This window comes from Cydia fagiglandana, chromosome 25 (genome assembly GCF_963556715.1).
Source record: "Cydia fagiglandana chromosome 25, ilCydFagi1.1, whole genome shotgun sequence".
Taxonomy (NCBI): Eukaryota; Metazoa; Arthropoda; class Insecta; order Lepidoptera; family Tortricidae; genus Cydia; species Cydia fagiglandana.
This window is the reverse complement of record NC_085956.1, coordinates 2,008,746-2,019,463: the sequence shown is the minus strand read 5'-3', so window position 1 is coordinate 2,019,463 and position 10,718 is coordinate 2,008,746. Positions and strand designations below refer to the sequence as shown.

Genomic DNA, 10,718 nt, shown 5'->3' with positions numbered 1-10,718 from the left:
GGACTTTTAGACGCACGGCCGGTTTCCATCCTTACTGGGTAGATATTCCACCAATTCGCACGGAGCGCTTTGCTTCTACTTTCCTTATGCGCACTGCCAAGGAATGGAATTCCTTGCCGGCGTCTATATTTCCGTGTTCTTATAACCCGGCAACCTTCAAATCAAGAGTGAACAGGCACCTTCTGGGCGAGCTCGCTCCATCGTAGGCCACGTCTACGCCTCGGCTAGTCTGTGGCCATGAGTAAGCCCATTCATAAGAATAAAAAAAAAATGTCACAATATGTCACATTTTCTTGATCCCCTCCCTCCCCCTAAACGTGTGATGTAATTAATTGATGACCCCAAATAATAAGATTTAGAAAAGATGAAGAAAAACTTTAAGATAAACCAAAAACTAAAAATTATTATTACCCTTTGTAGGTACAAACAAACATCCATAGATATTATTTCTTTGAAATATAAAACTTTAAACTAAACAAACGCCTATTCATTTTCGTATAAGTAGATTCTTACGTAATTCGAACGTGGCGACTACATTCAAAATCATTCACGGATATTACAAGTGTCCGGAACTGAGCGACTTGTTCATTTCAAAACTCAAACAAGATGACATTACTTTAAACTAGTAACAACAAAATATTAAACAAATATCCGCCAAAACTTTATTGTAAACCGAATAATAAAGACTTGGAACGAATTACCCTTCAAAGATATGAACTCGGCATGTGTGAATCAATTTAAAAATAGACTTGACAAACTATCTAAACAGTGAAGTCTTGCTAAGTGAACTATGGTTTAGATGTATCTGCATCAGCTGCCTGTCTTAAATGAAATAAATTGATATGTAAGACTTTAAACTCTCGCGTTTTGTACACATATTCAATTACACAAACGGTCTGGGTTAATATTGATATAATATGTATATATTAATATTGTTCAATCTGTAACGGGGAGAGGCGGCCTATTAATTTTTTTTCTCACGTAGGGGTGGATAGGGGTCAAAATTTCGCCAAAATCGTCCTATAAATGAATGGCAATCTTTTACTGATTTGCGCGCTTTTAACGAACATAATTAACTTGACCCACACGGGTTATGAGGAAACGATATTGAACAATTTAGATTTAGATATAACTCAGAGATAGCCATTACTTTTACTTTTGCAAATACACATATACGCCCGGCTCGGCACAACAAACAAATGAAACCATATAAGTTGATCAATAACTGTTTCATGATAACTTTTTTAAACAAGATGAGAGCCTTAAATTGCCTACATAGATATAATGCTGGCTGTACACACTCGTCGAGAGCGCCGAGTCTCGGCACCGTTCCGATCCAGTCGGAGAGGCGCCAGACGAGACGAGTATGCGCGAAACGAGAAGGGAGCATGTACGCACTCGTTCTCGGCTAGGGTTGCCGTTGCCAGATGGTCGGGATTTGGCGGGAGTTTCCCGATTTTTAGCATGTGTTCCCGAAAAAGTGTAATCTGTCCCGTAAAACAGCTTCATGTTTGAAAACAATCATTTCAAGTTCCGAACTGTCATCGAGCGAGCGAGCTGACGTAGTGCCAATAATGTAAAATATCATTGTTATTAATATAATTACTTTTATTTGAATGTATTTTTTTTTTCCCGACTTTAGTCCTAAAATCCCGATTTTTTTTTATTGTTTCCCGATAATAGCGCCTTTCGATCTGGCAACCCTATTCTCGGCCTGAGCGGCTACCGCGAAAACCGAAATTCGCAAATTGCGGGGATCTTTCTCTTTTACTCCAATGAAGGCGAAATTAAAGTGACAGAGAAAAATGCCCGCAAATTGCGAACTTCGATTTTTGCGGTTATAGCCCTGTCTCAGGGTGTCTCAAGTGTGGAGTCGATTGCGCGGATATGCGAAATCGATTCCACACTCGAGTTCGCGGCGTCGCGTCGCGATTCTCGCACGAGTGTGAGGGGGGTTTTACATAATGCAATGAAATAATTAATTAAATCAATAATATGGTAAAATAATATAAAATAAAATAGAGCAATTAAAAATCCTCGCTTGTGTTTAAGTCCTCTACCGTCCCAAACCATCCCAATGTGCATTAGAAATGTACACCCCGTTTCAATCTAATCTAATCAGAACCAATCATAAAACCTGAGGGTATGGTCCCATAGACAATTTCAGGCCTTTTTCTATTGACAGTGGTTTGCCAGACTATGCAAGATGACAGCTATGCTTTTTTTTACAAATGAAAATACCACAGAAAAGAACATTATGGAATTGTATAAGGCCGCCTGCCATACACTACAATTAGATTGAAGCCTTGAAGCAGCCTTTATGTTTATATATCGCATGTCGACAATAATCTCTTAAGGCCTCTCCAAACGTAATCGACAATCGCACGCAACTTGTTGCAAGGTCTGTAGACGCCTTTAGTGACAGGCAGTGACTGTGAACATGACGTTTTGTGTTTGAGGTTATGTTGATAATATATTTACATCCAGCAAAGTATTAAGTAAATTCATGATATCTTTTATTAAATACAATAGTAATTTTCCAGAAAGCTGTTCATTCTATAATTTATTCATACTATTCACAAAATATGTATTATTAATTTGATCATCGCATTAGTTCGTTGTTGTTGTTACTATTAGAAGTGGTCCTGTTGCATGAGTCTAGAATGGAGGGTTCCAGCGGCCTGTCTGAGTGTGTGCGCGTGAAGGAGGAGCCCGCCGAGCCAGAAGCGGGGCCCGAGCACCCGCCGCCCGGCGCGGCGCCAGGTGAGTCGCCGAGTGTTGGTACATACTAAGGTGCATGTACACTGCAGTTACCTTATATGGAGCACTGTGCAACGGTACTAATCCAGTTAAGTTACCTAATATTTCCACATTTTGTCCATCTCTGTAAGATGCATACACTGCATACACACTGCAGTTAAATGGTAACATTAGGTAGCTTATCTATTTACTTACTGTTACTCATTGTTGCTCCGCAAAAGTTCACTGCGGTGTGCAGGCACCTGCTATCCATCTGTGTCTCCCCAGATATGTACAAGTTTGTATGGAAAGTAGAATCCGGGCTGGGTTTTTAAAGCGTCAAGAATCAAAAAGAGGTATCAACTATCGCTACAATCCAGTCCAGAGTCAATGAACTTCCAGGTTACCCAATTGAGTCATGCAAAAATTTCACTAAATCATGTGAGGTTATTGTTATTTTCCCTGGCTATGGTTACTTAGGTATTGATAATTGCACATTTTACTAACCAGTTTTTTATTTAGCAGTGCACATAAAAGCGGAATTACAAAATGGGCATCATTCAGACAGTCTGAAGGAGGCAGAGTGTGTCAAGCAAGAGACGGAGTGTGAAAATGAAGTCAAGGAAGATCCCTCATGCTCCGGCAGTGAGTGTGGTGTGAGCGAGGCAGCCATGCTGGCCGGCCTGTACACAGACCACGAAGTCAAAGATGAGCTTGTGCTGGGACAGGAGTGTCCATATCGACCTGACGTCACTCTAGTAGTTAATGGTAAGTCCTGAAGTGATATATCATGAAGGGCTCACTATATTAATAACTGTGATTTATTTATTTATTTATTTTAGCCTTTATTTTTCCTTAAATAGTATTTCATTATGATGTCCTTGTTTATTTTACTATATTAAGGACCCCTTTCGGGTATAGGCCTCCTCCATATCTTTCCACCTTTTTCGGTCTTTTGCCGTGATCAGCCAATTTTCTCCGGCTGTGGCTATGATGTCCCTGGACCATCTTGTTATGGGTTTTCCCGCCTTCCTTTTGCCATGGGGTCCTGGCCACTTTGTGACTTTGTTGGTCCATCTGTCATCTGTCAATCTTCCTATGTGGCCGGCCCATCTCCATTTCTGTTTCAGCGAAAACTCGAGTGCATCTATGATGTTTGTTTTGGATCGGATGTATTTGCTGTTAATCTTGTCCTTTAGTTTTATGCTGAGAATGCTCCTTTCCATTGCTCGCTGGAATAACTGTGATTAGCAAAAGTAAAGTGAAATAAAAGTAACTTAAGTCATTAAAAGTATAACATGTATACTGTAATGTGGTGTTCTCACAACTGTCAGAGTCTTGTTAATTTTGGATACAAGTGCACTTAGCCACTAAGCACTGAAATAAAAATTAATACCATCTGATAAACTAATTTGCAGCATTCCATGAAGTTGCCTACCATTGTCCTGCACAAACGCAAGTTTTCTGAAGATTTGCAGGCATAAGAGTTTATTTTCCTGCGAGAAATGATCAAAAATAAGCCCAGAAAAAGAAACATCACCCTTAAACACAGAAAAAAAATCTAATAATTAATAATATAATTCCTAATCGATAACGAGAGCCCTTGAGACCTACTTGCAGAATATTCTTTGAATTTTGAATTTCGGTCGAAAATGTACACAGATTTGTAAAATGTAAAAGCGTAAGGTCGACTTTAGCGCCGTATAATGATAAATTGGTTTGTATGATTATAGTTTAATATATATGATATAGTTTAAGTCGCCAGCCTGTCGGTATTCTACAGGCTGCACTTCGGAGAGTGTGCCCAAGAGCTACACGAGCTTATTCCACCGTCCCCATTCTACCATCGGACTTTTAGACGCACGGCCGGTTTCCATCCTTACATGGTAGATATTCCACCAATTCGCACGAAGCGCTTTGCTTCTACTTTCCTTATGCGCACTGCCAAGGAATGGAATTCCCTGCCGGCGTCTATATTTCCGTGTTCTTATAACCCGGCAACCTTCAAATCAAGAGTGAACAGGCACCTTCTGGGCGAGCTCGCTCCATCGTAGGTCACGTCTACGCCTCGGCTAGTCTGTGGCCATGAGTAAGCCCATACATAATAATAAAAAAAAAATGTCCATTGTGACCAGGTCGCGTTGGCTCTGTGCTCCGAGATTGCTGCGTGACACTCGAACGCCTCCCACACGACGAGGCTCTCGTCCAGCGCCAAGACACAACTTATACTGACACGGAATCCGATACTGACAAATTATATGCTAGAGAGAAAGTACCGATATGTGATCTTTGTGGTGAAAGCTTCAGTCTAAAGTCAGATTTATTGAAACACGTCATGGATCATATCCACAGCCCTTCAAGCGCGGAGCAGGAAGGGAGTGGACACAGTTATGGTGAGTTTATTCAGTTATTTGTATAGTCGTGGCCAAAATCTGAGTACGCAGTAATAAGTAACAACATAGTACCTATAGAGACAGAAATACATTGACAATTTGACATCTATAAGTGCATACTATACTTATTTTAAAGGCGGGTGTTGTCGGAACGGGTTGCAGTTTTATAGTAGATAACCAACCGGAATAGACCAAAAACTCGTTCTTCTTATATACTTATTTTCTACTTTTGGTGCGTCCACCAACAACTTCAACATCTGTCGCCGACGCCTCGTACATCTTACTAGGCGGTATAGCAAAGAAAGGCTTCTTTAGTAATTTTAATATACCGATGTAATTCAATGACTTTGGAGGTATTTTTAGACTGCCTAGTCAACGTGATAATTCGTTGAAACCATTTATGTGGTGTTATAACATGTAAAGACAGTGTAACAATGTTTCAGCATTTGATGGTCAATGGACGCAGGAGCAGGAGCGCGCCCTGTGCCGCAAACACGATATTCGAGACTGCTGCGTGCTTCTCAAACGCCTCCAACATCACGACGCTCTCGTCAGCAACGATACCCAATACATAACTCAAACTGACACGGAATCTGATACAGAGGAAGTACACACTAGAGTTGACTATGAGAAACCAACATGTGACCTTTGCGGAGAAAGTTTTGCACTGAAATCCGATTTGAAGAAACATATCATGATTCATATCCATGTACCATCCACACACCATCCACAAGCGGGTACTGATAGGGAATCAGATGCTGAAGAGAAAAACATCGATATTGACTGCGAGAATGAACCTACATGTGAATTTGCTCTAGACTCAAATTTAATGAAACATGTTATGATCCATATGTACGTAGGTCGCACTAAACAAATGTATGAACATTCAGAAATGAATACTTATGAGTGTGACATTTGCGGTAAAATATTTAAGCGAAAAAATAGCTTAAAGCGTCATATTAAAACACACTCGACCCAGTCAAAGTCTAAGGACTTTAAATGCAACATAGGAGAGAAATCATACAACTGCGAAACATGTGATAAGCGTTTTATACATAGAGATCGGTTGAAAAGACATATACTAATTCACACGGATAAAAGACCATATTCGTGTGACGTATGTGAAAAAGGATTTAAAACCGGGAAACATTTAAAAATGCATACACGGATTCATACTGACATAAGACCATATTTGTGTGACGTATGTAAAAAACGATTTAGATTTAAGAGTCATTTAAAAACGCATACACTGATTCATAGTGACATAAGACCATATTTGTGTGACGTATGTAAAAAACGATTTAGAACTGAGACTCATTTAAAAATTCATACACTGACTCATAGTGACATAAGACCATATTTGTGTGACGTATGTAAAAAACGATTTAAAACTGAGAGTCATTTAAAAAAGCATACACTGATTCATAGTGACATAAGACCATATTTGTGTGACGTATGTAAAAAACGATTTAAAACTGTGAGTGTTTTAAAAAAGCATACACTGATTCATGGTGACATAAGACCATATTTGTGTGACGTATGTAAAAAACGATTTAGAACTAAGAGTCATTTAAAAATTCATACACTGATTCATAGTGATATAAGACCATATTTGTGTGACGTATGTAAAAAACGATTTAATACTGCGAGTCATTTAAAAATGCATACACGGATTCATAGTGCGGATAATCCATACACATGCAAGATATGTGGAAAGAGTTTCGCATGTAAGAGTGGGCTGAATAAACATATTCGAATTCACACCGGCTTTACATCATACTACTGCGGAACATGTGGAAAGCGTTTCGCAACTATAGGCAGGCTGAATAGACATTTTACAATGCACGCAGACATAAGACCATATTCGTGTGACGTTTGTGAACAACGATTTACAAATAGGAGTAATTTAAAAAATCATACACGGATTCATGTGTATGATTTTTTAAATTAGTCCCAGTGGGGAAAAACCATACACAGGCTAAATATGCGACAAACGGTTCACGCAACTGTACGGCCTCAGGGTACATGGATTAACGCATACTGGAGAAAAGCCCTTTGCCTACGAGACATGTAACAAGCGGTATACGCATTAAAATAATTTAGAGATACATAAATTCGCCATTCATGTACTACGTATCATTCATATATGTAAGATGTATGATTATTGGTGCAATAAAGAATATTTACTTACTTACTTACGTAAGTAATTTAGGGTAGAGTGGGTATTTTTTCTTACAATAGGAACGAGTCTTGATAGTTCTTACATAAGATCACAATATTGCACAAAATTAAGTTTAAACATTGATCATGATCAAGCGCAGACTGATCAAAAGGGGTCATCCATTAAATACGTCACACGAATTTCTAGGTTTTTTGACCCCTCCCCCCCTCCTTGTCACACTTGGTCACATTTGGCAAACCCCTCCCCCCTAGTGTGACGTCACATTTTTTCTACGAAATCGCCAAATGGAATTAAGTACCTAAGTATTATTAACATTTTATCAAAATATTTTTGATGATACAAATATTAGTATTTTTATTACCCAAAACTGCTTAGGAAAGAAAATTAAACGAATAAAAACGATTATCGTTTTAAAAACTTGTTATTTAAATAAATGTACAGCGAATAAAATAAATAAATTTTCGGTTACTGATGAAGTTAAAGTGACGTCACAAAGTTTGTATCTCCCCCCTCCCCCATGTCAGGGGGAGGTCATGTCCCCTAGGGGCACGAGGAGAGTATGGCGATACGAGTCAGCGGACTGGAATGAGATGTGGCATTTCTTTGCGTCTTTCCCCTGGCAGCAGGTCTGTTTTTCTTCGGGTGACCCCTCGTGTTCTGCTGAGGCTGTTGCGGATGTAATTCGGCAGGGAATGGAATATTTTATTCCGTTCTCCGACCTATCGCTCGATCACAAGACCCGAGCATGGTACAATTCGGACTGTGCTCGAGCCGAGGCCCTTAAGCAGTCTGCATACCAGGCTTGGGTACTAGCCCGCGATACCAAAGCTGGAGCACAGAGGGTTCGCGCGAGGAAAAAAGCCTTTAACTCAGCTGCCAAGTCCTGCAAACGGGTGCTTCGAAAGGCTCGATTCGACCACGTCAGTCGAATAGGGGCCAAACTCGCCTCCTACCCTCCTGGTAGCAAGCGGTTCTGGTCCCTGTCGAAAGCGGTCGAATCCAACTTCTGCCGACCCACATTGCCACCTCTGCAGAAACCTGATGGGACAAAAGCTGGCCCACTCCGCGACAGAGAAAGCTAACTTGTTTGCTTGCTGTTTGCGAGCAATTCACGTCTAGATGCAGGCTCAAAACTTCCACCTACGCTACCTCAATGCAGTTCCTCTATGCAGAGAATTGCTATACATCAAAAAAAGGTGCGCCGAGCTCTGCTGAATCTTGACGTGAATAAGGCCAATGGACCAGACGGTATACCTGCACGTGTACTAAAGCAGTGTGCGCCTGAGTTGTCTCCTGTACTGACACGCCTGTACCGCCTCTCTCTCCAAACAAGAACGGTGCCGAAATCCTGGAAGCTTGCAAACGTGCAGCCAGTACCCAAGAAGGGTAGTCGTGCTGATCCCTGCAATTACCGACCAATCGCCATTACCTCCATGCTCTGTAAAGTCATGGAAAGGGTACTAAACGGCAAGCTGCTGGCATACCTCGAAGCAAATGATCTGCTCAGTGACCGTCAATATGGCTTTCGCCGAGGTCGGTCTACTGGGGATCTTTTAGCGTATGTCACGCATTGCTGCGGCGAGGCCATCGAGAGGAACGGTGAAGCGCTTGCTGTTTCACTGGACATCTCGAAGGCCTTTGACAGGGTTTGGCACGCAAGTCTCCTTAGCAAGCTTCCTGCTTACGGCATCCCTGCTGATTTTTGTACCTGGCTATCTGATTTCTTGAGAGAACGGTCGATCAGAGTAGTTATTGATGGCTGCTCTTCGGACCTCATGGCCATTGACGCCGGTGTTCCTCAGGGGTCTGTTCTCTCCGCAACCCTTTTCTTGCTCCACATTAACGACATGCTGCAACCCAGCATTGTAGGTTATGCAGATGACAGTACGGTTGTTGAGAGATATTTGGCTAGTGCGAGGGACAGCAGGGAGGATATACGTTCACAGAGAGAGGCCATGGTTGAGCGAATGAGCTTGACCCTTAGTCTCGTTTCCCAGTGGGGTGATGACAATCTGGTCACGTTCAATGCGTCCAAAACGCAGCCGTGTCTATTTTCCGCAAAACGGAGCCCATTCGACCTGACTCCTTCTTTCCGGGGTGCATCTGTACTGTACCTATTACCGACAGCCTGGAACTCCTCGGCATGGAGCTGAGTTCAGTCCTCAGCTTCGGCAGTTTCATTGAGTCTAAAGCACAAACTGTGGCCAGAAAGCTGGGCGTCCTAAATAAGGTGAAGCGATACTTCACACCTGGACAGCTTCTAACACTTTACAAAGCTCAAGTCCGGTCGTGTATGGAGTATTGCAGCCACCTGTGGGATGGCTCAGCTAAATACCAACTCGCCGCTTTGGACTCAGTGGAGCGCAGAGCCAGGAAGATGATTGGCGACAAGAAGCTAACGGCTAAGCTTCACGCAGTCTTTGGCCCATCGGCGGAAAGTCGCCAGCCTGTCGGTATTCTACAGGTTGCACTTCGGGGGTGTGCCCAAGAGCTACACGAGCTCATTCCACCGTCCCCATTCTACCATCGGACTTTAAGACGCACGGCCGGTTTCCATCCTTACTTGGTAGATATTCCACCAATTCGCACGAAGCGCTTTGCTTCTACTTTCCTTATGCGCATAAGGAATGGAATTCCTTGCCGGCGTCTATATTTCCGTGTTCTTATAACCCGGCAACCTTCAAATCAAGAGTGAACAGGCACCTTCTGGGCGAGCTCGCTCCATCGTAGGCCACGTCTACGCCTCGGCTAGTCTGTGGCCATGAGTAAGCCCATTCATAAGAATAAAAAAAAAATGTCACAATATGTCACATTTTCTTGATCCCCTCCCTCCCCCTAAACGTGTGATGTAATTAATGGATGACCCCAAATAATAAGATTTAGAAAAGTAAAGATGAAGAAAAACTTTAAAATAAACCAAAAACTAAAAATTATTATTACCCTTTGTAGGTACAAACAAACATCCATAGATATTATTTCTTTGAAATATAAAACTTTAAACTAAACAAACGCCTATTCATTTTCGTATAGATTCTTACGTAATGCGAACGTGGCGACTACATTCAAAATCCTTCACGGATATTACAAGTGTCCGGAACTGAGCGACTTGTTCATTTCAAAACTCAAACAAGATGACATTACTTTAAACTAGTAACAACAAAACATTAAACAAATATCCGCCAAAACTTTATTGTAAACCGAATAATAAAGACTTGGAACGAATTACCCTTCAAAGATGTGAACTCGGCATGTGTGAATCAATTTAAAAATAGACTTGACAAACTATCTAAACAGTGAAGTCTTGCTAAGTGAACTATGGTTTAGATGTACCAGCATCAGCTGCGTGTCTAAAATGAAATGATATTGATAAATAACGCTTTAAACTCTCGCGTTTTGTACACATA

The 10,718-nt window shown here is 41.4% G+C and overlaps 1 protein-coding gene across 1 annotated transcript; it reads left to right on the top strand.

Moving 5' to 3' along the window:
- Positions 1 to 2,663: 2,663 nt before the first annotated feature.
- Positions 2,664 to 8,149, top strand: LOC134676787 (zinc finger protein 665-like). Its single transcript, XM_063535169.1, has 4 exons — positions 2,664 to 2,763; positions 3,265 to 3,507; positions 4,875 to 5,132; positions 5,576 to 8,149. Exons 1-4 carry the CDS (start codon positions 2,664 to 2,666, stop codon positions 7,081 to 7,083), a joined length of 2,109 nt encoding a protein of 702 aa, XP_063391239.1. The 3' UTR covers positions 7,084 to 8,149.
- The last annotated feature ends 2,569 nt before the right edge of the window (positions 8,150 to 10,718 follow it).

What these genes read in the sequence shown, in the direction of transcription:
- LOC134676787 (XM_063535169.1), top strand. Translation starts at nt 2,664, where the DNA reads ATGGAGGGTTCCAGCGGCCTGTCTGAGTGTGTGCGCGTGAAGGAGGAG. An exon ending in GCCGCCCGGCGCGGCGCCAG is followed by an intron (nt 2,764 to 3,264) that starts GTGAGTCGCCGA and finishes TTTATTTAGCAG; the next exon opens with TGCACATAAAAGCGGAATTA. An exon ending in CGTCACTCTAGTAGTTAATG is followed by an intron (nt 3,508 to 4,874) that starts GTAAGTCCTGAA and finishes CATTGTGACCAG; the next exon opens with GTCGCGTTGGCTCTGTGCTC.